The following is an 18,243-nucleotide window of genomic DNA, read 5'->3' as shown; positions in this document are numbered from 1 at the left end:
TTATGGAAAGGGTGAAAAAAGCCGTTGTGACACCAGGCTCACTTGAAACGAGAACCCGGTGGACTGCAGGCTGAAATTGCCCTCCTTTTATAGAATCAGGAGGAAGATGAGTGACTTTTATATACCTGGGCAGCGAATTCGTCAGAGAGAAGTGGTTTGGTGGCGAAGTGTAGATGCTGATGAAGTGTGCCTGACGTGTGGGTGGAACGAGGGGGGTTTGGTGATGAACTGGAAGTGACTGGAAGTGAAAAAATCGTGTCTGCTGATGCTTGTTGGTGAAATAGTGGTGTTTGTTGGTGAAATGGTGGCGTTTGGTTGATAAATGTTGGTGTTTGTCGTACCTGCTGTGGTAGGGATGGCAGGTGCGGTGGTGTGGCAGGGAAGGCGGCCGGCTGAACACTGCCTTGCCCTGCCCTGCCATACCCCCCTCCCCTCCTTACCATCACCGCCTTCCCCTCTCCCTCCATCACCGCAACCCCTCTCCCTCTCTCCCCTCCCCTACCCTCCACCTTCCTTCCTCCACCTCTCCCACACCAAGAGTCTTTCCTTCCTCTCGATTTCTCACCTCCCATCTCCCTCCCTCCTCTCTCACGATAATCTCCCCCATCTTCCCCTTGCTCACTCACATTCCTCTTCCTATCACTTCCTCTTTCAGTTTTGTTCTTTTCACACTGACATTCCTCTGCCTCACCTTCACTGCTTCATATTGTCTTTTAACTTATCACTTACTTTTAAAATCCCAGCATCTTGCTTATGTGCCTTATACTTTTTACTTAAATTTGGCTTAAAATTCCCATTTCTCCACCCTGAATGCTAGGCTGTAAAAACAGAATAACACTAGAATATGATGCAAGTCACGATGATATGCCATGGAATGGATGTAAACCTGTAATATTGTCTTAGCCGTCGAACTACATGAAATGGCCTAAAAAAATCTGGGACAACTCAAGACAAAGTTTATATATATATATATATATATATATATATATATATATATATATATATATATATATATATATATACCGTATATATAAAGATTGGTAATCATGAAAAATGGCATGAGAAACCCGAAGACTTCCCAAATTTGTGTGTGTGTGTGTGTGTGTGTGTGTGTGTGTGTGTGTGTGTGTGTGTGTGTGTAGGGGGGAAGAGTATTTATATATTTTTTATCCTGGACTGCATGATTTGCTCGCATAGCAAACCATCACGCCCAACAACAAAGGCATCTGGTATTAATACTGTGCCTGTAATGTTCGCCCAATAATTATGCTTTTTAGTTTGTATTTATTTCATTCATTTATTTCTTTATTCTGCCCTGTACCTCCAATGTACCCAAGGATGTCAGAATGTGAATAATAATCTCTCCCGGTGTCTGTACTCTGCAAGAATGTGGTCATTTCTTAAATTAACTCATAATCATTTCCCGTCAGTTTTTCACCTATGCCATCTGTGGAGCGGTCAGGGAACCATAATTTCTTCTTGACACCAAACACTTTTACGCAGCCTAGGGACGATTTATTGTTGATGCTGGTGATGGAGCTATCCTTAAATTAAGTCGCCTGGTGGTAGCATGAACAGAATTTAAAAGACGTCACCATATTGAAGGGGTTAAGGCGAGAGAGTATAAGTATATCATGTTTTCAACTGGACGTGAACCCGGTGAGCCCATTTCCTGCACTCTACCATCCTCTTTTCGGGGTATAAGGTGGGAGCTGAGTGACGTTTGTATGACCGGACAGTTCGCTTACATCGGTGCCACCACATGAAGGCGTCTAGCACCAGAAAAGACTATAAAGTGTGATAAAAAGGAAATCATATCATGGTTTGCAAGATTGTATTCTTCATTTCAATGTGGTACTTTTGTAATTTATTCTTGTACCTTCCACAACCCCTTCAACTGGAGACGCCTTTCTATAGAAAAATGATATATAAATAAATACATAGTAAAGGGATTACCAGGAATGGTTTGGAGGTACGTTTGTTTCAACCTGGCAAAGATCCCTGTCCCCTTTTAGCTCAGTTAATGGTCAGGTGTGGCCAGACTCGAGGGTCGATTTGACTAGTACTCAAGGATATTAATTTCTGCCTCATAACTAAGGGTAACAGAACTTCATTCTAACTGGAGTGAGCACTTGAGTTATGGGAATGGCCCAGTTCCGTCAGGTGAAAACAAACTGGATAGAGTGAGGCTAAATGATAACAAGAAAAATAATAATGGTAACAACAACAACGATACTACTACTACTGCTACTACTAATAATAATAATAACAGCAACAAAACAGTAATAAATACTGAATACTCACAGGTCTGCATGATTCGATTCCGCCTGAGCCAAAGAAGTATTCCCTGCCGTACGCCACGACGCCAGTGTGCCATATACCTTCAATCTGTTTACCTGCGCAAGGACAGAAACTCGTAATTACAGGTAAGTTAGTAATTACAGGTACACTCGAAGGTTCAGAAATCTCCACAATCCCTCTTCCTATAGTTCATTCACATTAATTTGATGGGGATTTTCGTCCTTTTGCAACCTTTAGATCAGTGACGGAATAAGACAATGCTGTGGACCTGCATCCTTTCCACTGCACTCCTTCGTGATCAGCACCATATTCTAGTGATAATCACTTCTTACAGCCCCATACCTTAATCCCGTAAGAGGTTGCCATAAACAACTCGACTCCATGTCGCCCTGTCCTCTGCCATTCGTCTGCTCTCCCTCCAAATCACACACCCCTCTCGCATATATCTCTGCATCTCATCCTTGGTCTCCCCCTTCTCCTCTTCCCTTCCACCTCACACCCCCTCTCTCATATATCTCTCCACTCCATCCCTCCATCTCATCTCTAGTTTAACCCTCCTCCTCTCCCTCTCCACCTCACTCACAAACACTCTTCTAGTTAGTCTCTCATCCACCAATGTCTCCATATGGCCAAACCAACACCTTTATTCGGCGAAGATTTTCGTCCTTTTCAGTCTATTTCCCGCAGCTCGATGGCAGAATAAGACAATGCTGTAGACTAGTATTCTTCCAATGGCACGTGTTCGTGTTCAGGCCCCTACATGTTATGAATACATTCTACTGTGCGTTGGTAATAAAAGGTGTGGCGTGTTACAGTCCTTCCACCTTAACCTGGCCCATTTTTTTGTTCATGCTGCAACTTATTTCACGCTGCTCAGTGACAGGAGGGCAATACACCACGGGTCTGCATCCTTTCCATTGCATTTCTCTGTGACTACCATTATATTCCAAAGTTATTCTGTTGCCAGGAGTCGGTATTCAAGATGGAAATGGCAATTTTAGGCCACGTCAGAGTGAAAAGGCATAGAAGTAGGGACGAGAGCTTGACAGTCTTCTAAGATGACTAAAATTAGAACACATGTGGCTTTAGAAATTTCTCAACACCTTTTCCTTAGCGATTTATTATGCACTATCCCCATACGTTATAAACTGGATTCGTTGAAACACCTCTTGCCGATTATTCTACACAAACCTCCTCAGCAATAAGCCACACTCCTAAAACCTCTTCCTTTGCGATTTCTTCTGCACAAACTTCCTCAGCAATATACTCCATTCTTAACACTTCTTCATTAGCTATTTATCTTGTACAAACCTCCTCAGTCATAAACTCAATTCCTAACATCTCTTCCTTTGCGATTTATTATGCATTGTATTCATCAGCAATAAACGCCATTTCTAACAGCTCTACTTTAGCGATTATTTCTGTATCAAATCCCTCACCTATAAATTCCATTCCTAACACTTCTTCCTTGGCGATTAATTCTGCGCAAAACTTCCTAGTTAATAAACTCCAACTTAATGACGGTATGCTACAAAATCCCTTTCCTTCCTGACAGACTCCCTTGAATTTTGGCGCGCTCTCATGCTCAATAATAGTCTAGGGTCACGATTTTAGACTGCACGTGTCCCTCAGTGAAACGATTTTTGTAATTTTACCGAAAATTTTGTAGTCTGGGTTATATTATCTATCTATCTATTGCCAGACCCCTTAATGCCGTACAGGGTGGTCACAAAGAAATTGCCACCATGACCCCCTGTCCCCTGTCATATCACTGCCCCGCTCCCGGCTCACACCCCCCTCTCTCATATACAGTACCTCTCCACTCTATTTCTCCATCTCATCCTTGGCCTCCCCTTCCCTTTCCCCCCCTCCAAATCACTCACATATACTCTTCTCGTTAGTCTCTCGCTCTCTATCCCCTTCACATGGCCAAACCACCTCAATGTATTTCACCTAAAGCTTGTACCAGTAACACACTACAGGATATTAATGTATGACGTGACGATAAGAATGTTGTTACATTTCAACCCTCTATCTGCCAATCACAACGAAAGACGTTTTAACTAGGATTAAGAGTGGTGCTGGAGAGGGACGCCTTCAAGCGGTCGCACATATATAATTGGCCAGGTCAACTGGCTGGTTACACAAACGTTCCTCAACAACTCCCACTTCAGTAACTCCCAGTCCCGCGGAAGGAGGATCGTGGACTGCGGAAGGACAACTTAAGCCTGCAGTCCAACGGGTTCAACAAAAAAAACAACTATGCCAAAGAGGAATGTTGGGTACCAGAGCTGGAAAAAAAAAAAAAAAAAGGGCACAGCCAGAGTTGTCAACTATTAGGAAGTCACATTCTAAATCGCTTTGGAGATGTCGTAACACTACTTCCTTTGCGACTTATTCTGCACATTACGTCTCTGTATCTTCTTCTATGTAACTGACGTGCTCTATTCGATACCGAGATGATATGCATAATACTGAAGAGATCATTATTAATGTGCAAATATGCAAAATAAATCGCTAACAAACAGGTGCTGCGCGAAAATTTGAAGAAACGTCACCACTACACTAAGCTGACTTTACTTTGGCTTTATTTGTGTTATCTATGGGCTAACTTTTCCAACTGCAGGAACTGGGTATGTAGCCCTCATGTGGTGACTGATGTTAATACAGAGGTCTTCGTTGCCTCGTTATGAAAACGTCCTACACCTTCCTCCCTATGACCCGAAAGGAGGATCGTGGTGCAAGAGACGTGCATCACCAGTTTAAGAAAATATCGTCAAAAACTTCAGATTCATGTACTCAATTTCAATACTACGGCTCTTACCAGTTTTACTTCACACCAGTTTGACACAGTTGGCCCTCAACCAAAGACCTAGTGAACCATTCTCTCTGGCGCAATCTTCAACGAAAACGCGACTATCTTCCAAGAACTACCGTCGTTTTAAGAGTATATTTTATTTTAAAAGTTTAACCCTTTGACAGCACCACCCAAGCTTAACCCTTTCATGCTCCGGATAACTCTTGGTATTCTATTCCAGTTAATGATAGGCGATTACATTCAGCTGAGCGAGTCATACGAGCTGTTAGTAATACTTTCACCACTAACCCTTTTATGGGCAGAACAGAAATCTTACAATACTAAATTTAACTAATGCCGGACGATATTCTTCAGCTGAGGAAATCATAGAAGCCTGAATGTTAATAATGATTCAGAACTAATTTAAAGATTTATTTATTTATTTATTTTTTGGTCTCACGTGGCCTAAAACTACCGTCTATCTTCAGTGCTCAGTTGTAATAATTGATTATCACTAGAACAGGATGCTAGACACGAAGAAGTGCTATGGAAAGGATGTACTGTAGAGCCACGGCATCTTGTTCAACCACAGAGCTACGTAATACAAACAAAAAGAAAGAAAATCTCCGTCTATTTAAAATATTGCAAGGAAAGGTTTCTTTAGTCGGATGATTCACAGGAGCCTAATATTAACAGCGTTTCATAGCTAGTTTAATTATAATTTCACCCACCTACTAGCAAAATCTAGAACTCGGCAGGCAGTACTTGGGGATGCAGCTATTTATAACTAGTGAGTGAGGGTCGCTAGGCTTGACTTGGCTTGCTCTCGGTATCTAGTAACCTCTTCAGACCAATGACGTATTTCCTATTTTAATCACATGGTAATAGTTTAAAAGTGAACCCGGTGGACTGCAGGCAGAAGCTCCTGTTGCTCACCATCCTCCTTTTGGGACAGGGAAGTAGTTAAGGGACGTTTGTATAACCAGGCAGTTCCGTCACCCAGTTATATTAGTGCGACCACGTGAAGGCACCCTCTCCAGCACCACTATGTTAATCAGGTAACCGCTTGACGATTTTATTCAAATTCGGCAGGACCTCTGGCTAAGACGGGAGTCACTGAAGGCTAACAATAACCCCTCCAGTAATGATGAATAAAATCGTCTGAGGGCAGAAAGAATGAAGAACAAATGTCTTGTACATTCAATTACACATCTATTAAGCAAGGGATGAGAGAGAGAGAGAGAGAGAGAGAGAGAGAGAGAGAGAGAGAGAGAGACTGACTTCCTGACAATGATTAACTGCATCGGCCTCATTACTGCTATTGTTGTTCCAGGCTCATTTGAAACATTAACCCAGTGGACTGCAGGCTGTAGATGCTCCTCTCCTTCGGTCCACCACCCTCTTTTGTGGGGACAGGGAGTGAGTTGAGGGCCGTTTGTAGGCTATAACAGGGCAGCTGATTTCCGATTTGTGTTCCTTTACACTTTTTCTTATTCAGGAAAATCTAGGTTAGGTTAGGCTTGTTTTGTTCGTCTCAGGTTGTTAATTTTTAAGTCAGTTAGATTAGGTTAGGACAGGCGTAGCTGTTAGAGAGAGAGAGAGAGAGAGAGAGAGAGAGAGAGAGAGAGAGAGAGAGAGAGAGAGAGAGAAGGCTGATCATCCTGGGAAAATTTAAACTTAGCATGTGGTGCAAAGATGGTATACAGAGCGAATATCAGTGCAGCCGCCCAGTTAAAGCGGTGCCACCACGTGAAGGCGCCCCTCCCTACCACCACCCTGGGCTAATAAAAGCAACAAAGGGTGGGCCCCATTTCCTCAACTCACAAATATGCTCGTAAATACAGGGTGGTCTGTAAATAGCGCTTCACGAGTTGGTCTGTTTTCATCTGACGGAAATTGGTGACTTCCACGACCTGAATATTAAGTTATGGTTGTGTGAAATTCCATGAGTCTGTGCTATGAGGTAGGAATTAGTTTCCTTGGTTACTAGTCAAAATTATCCTCCAAACTGACAACGCCTGGCCATCAATACAGCTTAAAGGGGAGTTGATTTGCTTGATAAAAAAACAACTGACTATAGTAACTCATCTGGGGGTCATACTACTTCATTAAGGGCGAGCGAACGCAGCGAGTCAAGCGATGTTTACATTTAGCTGAGAAATGAGAGGTCCGACGCGACCCGGCCTGGCCTGACACGATGCGGCCCGACCATGATGGTTTTCAGAGGCTAATAACTATTCTACTATGTGAGATAGAGAAGAGATTCTCCCAGTAGGCTGTAGATAAATTTAATAAATTTGTTTTTAGCTACCGTATATATTTACTCCTGAGACCAAAGAAACTCCCTGGAATCCCAGCTTTCCAAGGGAATGTACCGAGGGCTTCAACTGACATGCTCCACCATGAAACTGAATTACAAAAGATTTCCTGTTGTAACACTATGTTGTCTTGCATGAATTCTAACAATTAAATATCGGATATTACACTCTAACTTTACATGAACGGTTTTTCTACGTTTAGGGGGTAAATGCAAGGGTAATAGCCCCATTTCTGGGTTTTATCATTCGATCAACAGCCAAGCGTTTACCGACGCAGTTAGCTGACATGGCAAATCGGGGAAAAAGAACTGAACACAGCGCGTGTAAGAAATGCTTCGGCACTTCGCTATATGCCATCCAGAAAGAAAACGTGAGAAAGTAAATATTTTAGCTCATTATTTCTCTGCTACTGTTTAACTACCTCACCAGAAATGTTACAAGTTTACATCATGATGAAATTATAATAGGCAAATGTACAAGCGCTCGCTCTCCCGTCACGCGCTCACAAAGCACATTTTACTGGTATTAAAGGGGTTAATGAAGGATATATTTAACATCTCGTACTAAAGGGGTTGATGAGGGCTATATCCAACCCTCATATTGAAGGGGTTAATAAAGGCTATATTTAACCACGCAACCCCCCCCAGTTCCAAATCTCTCTGCTCTTAATTCAATAAACCCGTCTGGAAATAAAGTTAAAAAAAATCATCGGGTTGGACGGGTTACTACTCGCTACTGTGCAGGGGTGGTGAGGTGCAAGGATGAGGTATGAGTTGGCGAAAGGGCAGCATGATGACAGGGGAGAGAGTGCATTGGAGGCGATTCGTTTGTGGCCAACCCTTCCTGGAGTAGGGCTATACACAGAATGATAATTTCCGATCTACAAGGATGGAGGGTGAAAAGAGGTAGGGATGGAGGGAGAAGAGGTATGGATGGAGGGAGAAGATGTAGGGATGGAGGGAGAAGAAGGTAGGGATGAAGAGAGAAAAGGTAGAGGTGGAGGGAGAAAAAACGTAGGGATGAAGAAAGAAGATGTAGGGATGGAGGGAGAAGGGTAGGGATGAAGACAGGAGAGGTAGGGATGGAGGGAAAAGATGTAGGGATGGAAGATGAAGAGGTAGGGAGGGAGGGAGAAAAGAGGTAGTGATGGAGAAAGAAAAGAGGTAGGAATGGAGAGAAAAGAGGTAGGAATTGAGGGAGAAAGGAGGTAGGGATGGAGAAAGAAAAGAGGTAAGAATGGAGAGAAAAGAGGTAGGGAAAGAGGGAGAAGAGGTAGGGATGTGGGGAGAAAAAAGGAAGGGATGAGGAAAGAAGAGGTAGGGATGGAGGGAGAAGAGGTAGGGATGGAGGGAGAAAAAAAGGTAGAGATGAAGGGAGAGGAGGTAGGGATGGAGGGAGAAGAGGTAGGGATGAAGAGAGGAGGTACGGATGGAGGGAGAAGAGGTATGGATAGAGGGAGAAAAGAGGTAGTGGTGGAGAAAGAGAAAGGGCAGAAGTGGAGAGAAAATAGGTAGGGAAGGTGGGAGAAGAGGCAGGGATGGAAGGAAAAAAGATGAAGAGATGGAGAGAGAAGAGGTAGGGATGGAGGCACAAAGAAGTAGGGGCGGAGGGAGAAAAAAGTTGGGATGGAGGAAGAAAAGAGGTAGGGATGGAGGGAGAACAGAGGTTGGAATGGAGGGAGAAATGAGACAGGGATGGAGGGAGAAATGAGGCAGGGATGGAGGGAGAAATGAGGTAAGGATGGAGGAAGAAAAGAGGTGGGAATGGAGGGAGAAATGAGGTAGGGATGGAGGGAGAAATGAGGTAGGGAGGGAGAAAAGAGGTAGGGATGGAGGGAGAAATAAAGTAGGGATGGAGGGAGAATTGAGGTAGGGATGGAGGGAGAAAAGAGGTAGGGATGGAGGGAGAAATGAGGCAGCGATGGAGGGAGAAAAGAGGTTGGGATGGAGGGAGAAACGAGGTAAGGATGGAGGAAGAAAAGAGGTAGGGATGGAGGGAGAAATGAGGCAGGGATGGAGGGAGAAAAGAGGTTGGGATGGAGGGAGAAAAGAGGTAGGGATGGAGGGAGAAATGAGGTAAGGATGGAGGGAGAAAAGAGGTAGGGACGGTGGGAGAAAAGACGTAGGGATGGAGGGAGGAAAGAATTAGGGATAGAGAGAGAGAAATAAATCAGGGATGCATGGAGAACATACGTTGTGGGAGTGGCCCGGTTCCCCCAGGTGAAAACAGACCCAGAATAGGTGTACATACTCTTTTCACTTTAACATGGCCCAAAACTGCCATAACAACATCTTAAATTCTCAGCTGTAACAACAAATGAACCCTAGAACATTGCGCTTATCACGATGTAGTGTTTTAAAATGTGCAGAGCCGTAGCAGTGTCTTATTCTCTCATTATACTAAGTGACAATAAACCATAAAAATGCGAAAATCTGAGACAAAGTGAAAAAACTATGAAGTGCAGAAATTCCCCCCCCCCCTATAAAAAAAAAAAGTCATGTTAAGGTGAAAGAATTATAGAGAGCGCAAAAAATAACCCACAAAAAGACGAAAATTTGAGCCAAGTTGAGGTGGAAGGAGTATAGCATTGGTAGGAACATACCTAGTAGTGTTGGTGACATGCTCTTGGCCAGGCCGCGGCTTAGGTCGTACACAAACAGCTCCACTTGGTACCCGTAGTTCTCGTCACCGTTCATCGCACGTCTGTTGGCGACAAAAACACATTATTCTACGTTAGCCTTCAAAAGTTACCATCACAAACACATTTTCGTACATTTACCTTCATGATTTACCACCACAAGCACATTTCTATAAAATCTAGCACCACAAACCCACAACTGTACACTAACCCACAAAAATCAGCACCACAAATACGTTATTACACTTACCATCAAAAGCTACCACCACAAACACATTTCTGTACACTAAACAGAAAAAATTACCGTCACAAACACATTGATATTTTCTTCAAGGTTATTATTGCGGTCTGTCGAAATGAACAAGGTTTAAATAGCATATACTGGAAAAACAAGCTGCAATATGCAAACTGAATCGCCAAGGAAGTGACGCTAAGAAAATTTCCTAAGCTGAGGAAATTACGACTCAAGTTCTAATGCTTCACGTCATCTGCTGCTCACTTCCCTCTTTTCATCATCATCATCAATATCCTGACCTGTTTTCCCACCTAAGTATGCGTATGAATAATGGAGAGAGCACGAAATAGTAAGAATTAGCAACAACATGCTCGGTAAAATTGGCCAGGCACCCATTCACTCACTATTCAAGCCACCGGAATCCCGGCAAAACTCCCTCTTTCCTCTACTGACAAATATTCCTAAGCTAAGAGAGACTTGGTGTGCTTGAGTAAGGTGACCGGAGTCCCGCTTTTAGGCAGGACAGTCCCGCTTTTTTTAGGACTGTCCCGCTTTTTTAATTGTGACTAAATGTCCCGCTTTTTAAGCAAATTATTTTAAATGTCCAGCTTTTAGAAAATTACTGTTACATTAGATATGAGCTTCTGTTGTGAAATTATGATGAAATACTAAAACTAGGCATAATCCAAACCAAATGAAATACCGAATTGTTAATATAAAATGTGTAATACTAACCGGTAGCTTTGGTGGTCCCAGTCACCGCACCGTACGGTAATACGGTATGTTCGGAATTCGTGTGAGAAGTTAGTGTTTGATGAGCAACCTCAGGGCGAGGTGCACCGCTGTACATATAAACACGTGTGTGTGTGTGTGTAATATATATATATATATATATATAAATCTGGTCACCTTATGTTTGGGTTTCAATATACAATGTTCTTTGATAGGATACGTCAGGGAGGAAAGTTACAGATATGCCCTCAATGTTGAGTAGACACTCTGGAATGGTAGATGAACTTTTGTCCATGGCTGTGCGGACACTGGTTTCGGTTCTGAGATCTTGGAATTTTTGAGTTATAATGCTGTGGTCTTTGCATGATGCTAGAGAGAGACGCCTTCACGTGGTTGCAAAGCTTTGGCCGGGTGGCTCGAGTACCCTGTTACGGTATACATATATCTCTCGACTTCCAGAGTGGTGGACTGAAAGAGGGGGATAAGTTCATCATGCGGTTCATCGGGTTCACGTTCAGATAAGCCTGGGACAACACCACCACCACCACCACCACCACCAACAACAACAACAACAACAATAACAATAACCTCCGACCACCTCAAGGCTTGGAACAAAAGACAAAGAGCACATTACAAAAATCAACTGCGTTTCGTACTGTCCGCCACCTCGCACCCAAGCCCACCCACAGAGAGAGAGAGAGAGAGAGAGAGAGAGAGAGAGAGAGAGAGAGGGGGGGGGGGGAGAAAGAGAGAGAACATTACATATCAAAATCTGCTTAAACCGAATGACCCAAGCATAAGCATAAGCCTACTCTCTCTCTCTCTCTCTCTCTCTCTCTCACACACACACACACACACACACACACACACACACACACACACACAACAACTTAAACAAGCTCCACACATATATACAGTACTCTCTCTCTCTCTCTCTCTTAAACACAAGAGTCAAACATGCTTCACACACATTTAGTTTCTCCCTCCCTCCCTTCCTTACCCCCTCCACCCCCCTCTCTCCCATTCTATCTCTATCTCTATCTCCGTGCCAACTCGGCTGGGTGTAGGAAGAAGAAAGAACACACTGCCCTACTCTCTCTCTCTCACTCCTACAAACTAGCATACGAGTAGCCACAAGAACACAACACACACACACACACACACACACACACACACACACACACACACACACACACACACACACGTCGAGTAAAACACAGTATCCGCTTCCAATTCGTGAGCTTGGGTATAATATTCTACAAAAAATATATCAACAAGAAGAAGGCCGTGCTGAGAAATAACAGCGACATTGCTCCAGAAGAGAGAGAGAGAGAGAGAGAGAGAGAGAGAGAGAGAGAGAGAGAGAGAGAGAGAGAGAATCCCAACATACAATCCATATGCAAAGACTGATGTAGCTCAAGTATTCACTTTTGTTGCTACGCTGCCATGATTTTTTATATGTAGTAATAATAATAATAATAATAATTGTAGTAGTAGTTGTAGTAGTAACAATAATAATAATAATAATAACAACAATAATACAGTACCTGGCATTCAAGGCAAAGCCACGCTCTGACCTTTGGCCCCTCACCTATGAGATGGACCCACACCAAAACCCAATCACCTTCTCCCACACCCACACCAAACACAGGCGCCAAGTTTCATACAAATCAGATCTGGCATTTTTGAGAGATTTTCTTCACATATATACAGAATGGTTCGAACTTAAAGCTCCACCAGAAACTCGCCTGACAGTATCTTTTGTGTTACGGGGACGGCTCACATGGCTGGTGTGGGCGTGGGGGTGGCAGCGGGAGTAGGAAATGAGTAAATGATGAGAGACAGACATCGGTAACACTGACGGCCGTCCCCACAACACTCGAGTAATATTGAGTGTTATATATATATGGTCCACCCTCTGCCCACATACATACATACATACATACACAAGCATACTTAGTTCATACATACATATAGTTAGTACATACATACAGTACATACATATAAATAGTACATAATTATAGCTCAATACATAACTACATACATATACTGTAGTTCATTCACCTTGACTTGGTGGATATTTTCGTCCCTTTGTAGCTTATTTCCTAGGGCACGGTGGCAGAATAAGACAATACTACGGCTCTACTGTACATCCTCTCCATGGCACTTTTTCGTGATCAGAACGATAATAAGCGGTAATCTCTTGCTCTAGCTTAAAAGATGAAGAGTTGTCACTTTTACGCCTGGTAAAAGTGAAGAGAGTATACATATAGTAGATAAATAAGCTTTCTCACAATGTAGAGGCCAAAGAACAAAAAACAATCAACACAATAAACAAACGAATAGATAAATATTAATAAACAGATAAAAACAGATAATAAAGACAGATACAGTAAGTGAAGATGGGTATACACATAAATATGTAAATATACATAAAAATAATGCAGATAAACAGATACATTTTGTAAATAAACACAGAAGATGGATAATAAGTAAACAGACAATGACAATAAATAAATAAGACACATAATACATAAAAAGATGGAAATATAAGTAAAAAAAAAATTAAGGAAAACATTATACATCCATATATATCAGTCTAAAGCTTTACAAATAAGAGGCAAATGTATGGCGACGGTAAGAATGTTTACTTTAAATAACTGTGAACAAAACTCTATTTATGTATACCTTGGTGCATGTCAGAATATCTATATGCAACTCAAATGTATGTATATACAAGTATTGTTATGTATGCCTTGGCGTATGTAAGTTACTGGTATGTATACATTAGTGTTTGTAAGTGTATTTATGTATGCCTTAGTGTAATTAAGAACATATATACCGTGGCATGTCAGATTATTTATGCATACCTAGGCGTAAGAATTATATATATACCTAAGTGCCTTTACGAATAATCATGTATAAATTTGTAAATGTAAGAATCTTCATGTATGCCTCAGTATATGCAGGTCTTTATGAATTTGTTCATTTGCATTTGCATATACATACAGTATGAATGAGTATAAGGATTCGTATACGTAGATACATCTGGATATATCTGTATATGATGTCAAATTAAGTTTAAGAAACAATATTTCTTACGATACATTTGCAAACATAGGTATGAACGAATATATTATGTCCAGTGTGCTTAAGAGTATATTGCTAACGTGACGACTCTCTTTGTGGTGTTGCTCTTGGCTCAGTACTACTCTCTCTCTCTCTTCCCCATCCCCCCCCCCCGTCTTTTTCTCTCTCTCATAACTTGAGAAAGAGAGAGAGAGAGAGAGAGAGAGAGAAGACAGACAGACAGACAGAGAGCGAGACAGAGAGAGAAAGAGATCTGATGTTTATGAGAATAAGTATGAGATGAAGAATGTTCACGAGAGAGAGAGAGAGAGAGAGAGAGAGAGAGAGAGAGAGAGAGAGAGAGAGAGAGAAATATCTGATGTTTGGGAGTATGAGATGAAGAATGTACACGAGAGAGAGAGAGAGAGAGAGAGAGAGAGAGAGAGAGAGAGAGAGAGAGAGAGAGAGAGAGAGAGAGAGAAATATCTGATGTTTGGGAGAATGAGTATGAGATGAAGAATGTACACGAGAGAGAGAGAGAGAGAGAGAGAGAGAGAGAGAGAGAGAGAAATATCTGATGTTTGGGAGTATGAGACGAAGAATGTACACGAGAGAGAGAGAGAGAGAGAGAGAGAGAGAGAGAGAGAGAGAGAGAGAGAGAGAGAGAGAGACTGATATAAGTACTGTAATGGTGGAGGCAGATACCATGAGGCGCTTAGCCGCGGTGCTCATGTCCATAGCTAAGACCCTTTGAGTCTGTAGTGGGTAATTCACTCACTACCCTGGAATACAAGGCCACTGCATCCTCCAAGTTACCACAGTTACCTGCCCTAGGTGTTACTCAGTATTTATTTAACCTACCAACCCACAGAGGAGGGATGGACACCTGAATGGCGCCAGCTGTCCGCACCAAGATCCGAACCCTGGTGCAAATAGGCCAGCAGACACCTATTGCCCTTTTCACCTTAACTTGGCCTATATTGTTCCTCCTTTTGCAGCTTATTTCCGTAGCTCAGTGATGGAGAAAGATAACGATACGGCTCTACATCCTTTCCACAGCACCTCTTCGTGACTAGCATCATATTCTAGCGTAAATTTCATGTTATAACTAGGTATTCGCGACAGAGAGATGGTAGTTTTACGCCAGGTTAGAATAAAAACATTCCAGTTATTCTGAACACTAGGCCACCGAGGCGAAGGTATGACGTCTGGGAGGATATTCGTTCGTTCGTTTGTGAGCTGCACCTGTACCTTCCATCTCTCTCTCTCTCTCTCTCTCTCCTTTTCATCTTTACTCACGATCTTTCTCTCCTACTACTTCCTTTTCTTTCCTTCCTCCTCCTCCTCTCTCTCTCTCTTTCTCTCTCTCTCTCTCATTAGTCAGGGGAATGGAACGCAGGAAAAACTTATTAATAAAACACACTCCCCCTGCCTTCCTCTCTCTCTCTCTCTCTCCCTCTGTCTCCTTTTCTTCTTTCCTCATGCTCTTTCTCTCCTACTACTTCCTTTTCCTTCCTCCTCCTCCTTCTCTCTCTCTCTCTCTTTTCATCTTTCCTCACGCTCTTTCTCTCCTACTACTGCCTTTTCCTTCCTCCTCCTCCTCCTCCTCCTTTCTCTCTCTCTCTCTCTCTCTTTTTATCTTTCCTCACGCTCTTTCTCTCCTACTACTGCCTTTTCCTTCCTCCTCCTCCTCCTCCACCTCTCTCTCTCTCTCTCTCTCTCGTTAGTCAGAGAAGCGGAACGCAGGAAAAACTTATAAAGAAAACTCTCCCCCTGCCTTCCTCCTCTCTCTCTCTCTCTCCTTTTCTTTTCGTCTTTCCTCACGCTCTTTCTCTCCTACTACTTCCTTTTCCTTCCTCCTCCTCCTCCTTCTCTCTATCTCTCTCTCGTGTACATTCTTCATCTCATACTCATTCTCATAAGCATCAAGTCTGTCTCTCCCTCCCTCCCTCCACCCCCTCTCTCTCTCTTTCTATTTCCTTATTCCAAAGATTCACCTGAGCTAAAAGAACACACACACACACACACACACACACACACACACACACACACACACACACACACACACACACACACACACACACAACAAATTAAAAGCCTGCCCAACTCTTAAGGGAATGCAAGATGGTCTCCACACAGCTACTGGACACTAACAAACGTCTGTTCAAATTGTTATGATGATTAATGAACACAGAAGAATACAGGCTCCCAAAATTTGTGTCTATATAGTTTCAAGTTTGACCTTATAAATCCACTGAAAATGCAAAAAAAAAAAAAAAATGAAAAAAGAAAAAGAAAGAAAAAAAAAAGTGTCTGGGGGTACTGACTCGAACAACAACTGTGCCAAGTCTGAAGGGAACTGGTGAAGAAAGAAAGGAATGACACTAAAATGAAAGTTTTTTGGAAGACAGGAAAAACAGGAAGAAACTGAGACATACCATGATGTGGAGACTTAATATTAGTATGGTTTCAGGCTGGCAAAAACAACGAGATATACAGCAAGAGAACGCAGACACACAGTTCCGCCAGATAAAAACAAATGTAAGCTGAAATAATTCAATGATCGGCACACCTGGTAAATGTATCCAATAATGATAGATAAACAATAATAACAATAACATGAAGAACAACACTAATACTAATATTAATAATAATACCGTTGCTGATAATAAGAACGATGACGACAATGCTGATGAGGTTATTAAAGATGGTGTAAGCATGGCAACGAATAACTGTAATAATAATAATAATAATAATAATAATAATAATAAATTTACAAAATACCACATCTTCAAGCCATTCCTCCTTCCCACTTGTAGGCCTACACACGGCAGGGCGGGAGAAATAAAAAACTACATTCTTGGCCAAAAATATTCATTAAAAAACTAAGGTAAAAAATCTTCCGTGTGTGGCAGCTTCCGTGATAAGAAGGAAATACTGTAACTCACTGACTTTCCCCCTCGTTATACACTGAGGAAAAAAATAAGTCCCTACGTTTTCCTTGTTATACGTTAATGAGTTTCTTATTTACGATCTGTAATGGCTTTTACTTATTTATTTATTTATTTTTCGATTACTGGAAAGTTTTGCAATATGTGGTTGCTTTGAGATGACCCCCCCCTTCTCTCTGTTTCATCCCATTTCCTTCCTACATTCCTTTCCTGTCGTTTCCTCCGTCCTACCCCATTTCTCTCCTCTCTCTCTCTCTCTCTCTTTCTCCGTCATTATCAGATCTGTCCAATGCAAGAAATCACATCTGACTTTCTTCGGTCACTCTTGCGAGAGAGAGAGAGAGAGAGAGAGAGAGAGAGAGAGAGAGAGAGAGAGAGAGAGAGAGAGAGAGAGAGAATGTGCCAGGATGAGCTAATTATAGCGTGACATGTGTGCCTCCCTCACGACCTCACACACACACACACACACACACACACACACACACACACACACACACACCAATAAACCCATAAAAATACTCTGTGCACACAACAGATGCTGACCGGTTTCAAGCAATGCATTACTCAGTTTATCATCATCTGGTGGAACTGGACCACTCACAACTTGAACATTAAGTTGTGGTGGCTTGAAATTCGGCGACCAGTAGTTACGAGGTACCAATAAATCTCCTTGGTTACTAGTCAAATCAACCCTTGGATATAACTACACCTGGCTATCAACTGAACTAAAAAGGGTTACGGATCTCTGTAAAATAAAAATACATCGACTACACAACACTACAAAACACACACACGACGAACTTTTACCTTACCCTTAGCCACTGATCTCTGACTGGTTCTTTTCAAAATCCCTTCATCCTTGTCTTTCCCTAAACCCTTCCATGAAGTCTGGTCGAACCTAGATCAAAACTGTTATAGTTGTTTTGTTTGCGCATAGGTACACATGGGTGAAATCTTGATCATGCTCTGTGAACCTGACCTCTGACTGTTATCAGAACCGATAAACTTCGTTCCTGTCTTACCCTAAACCAAGTCTGGTCTAAATCAAATAAAAACTATTTCGTTGATCTACCATGTGACCTTTTCTATTAACCTTTTGTTGAAAAAAGGTCTTCAACCCTTTTATGTTTTGTTGAAATCCATAAAACTAACAAACTAGAACTCGGTCCCTAGGTAACATACATACATACACAGTTGCTTCC

General features: G+C 42.2%; 1 protein-coding gene across 4 annotated transcripts in view; it reads right to left on the bottom strand.

Moving 5' to 3' along the window:
* The window catches only part of LOC145410335 (uncharacterized), a 140,994-nt gene that overhangs the window by 73,265 nt on the left and 49,486 nt on the right, over positions 1–18,243 (bottom strand). For 3 of the 4 annotated variants that reach the window (XM_080280470.1, XM_080280471.1, XM_080280469.1), the window contains exons 2-3: positions 10,019–10,119; positions 2,305–2,396 (exon numbers count right to left, since the gene is read on the bottom strand). In XM_080280470.1, coding sequence (XP_080136596.1) covers positions 2,305–2,396; positions 10,019–10,119 — 193 coding nt within the window. Of the gene's footprint in view, positions 1–2,304; positions 2,397–10,018; positions 10,120–13,085; positions 13,102–18,243 lie in introns of those variants that run through there. The other variant, XM_080280472.1, reaches the window with a different exon arrangement.

Source organism: Coenobita brevimanus, chromosome 85, assembly GCF_032717465.1.
Source record: "Coenobita brevimanus isolate Jiangsu-jjx chromosome 85, ASM3271746v2, whole genome shotgun sequence".
In the NCBI taxonomy this organism is placed as follows: domain Eukaryota; kingdom Metazoa; phylum Arthropoda; class Malacostraca; order Decapoda; family Coenobitidae; genus Coenobita; species Coenobita brevimanus.
The sequence above is the reverse complement of the archived record's forward strand: the minus strand, read 5'-3'. Positions and strand labels throughout refer to the sequence as shown.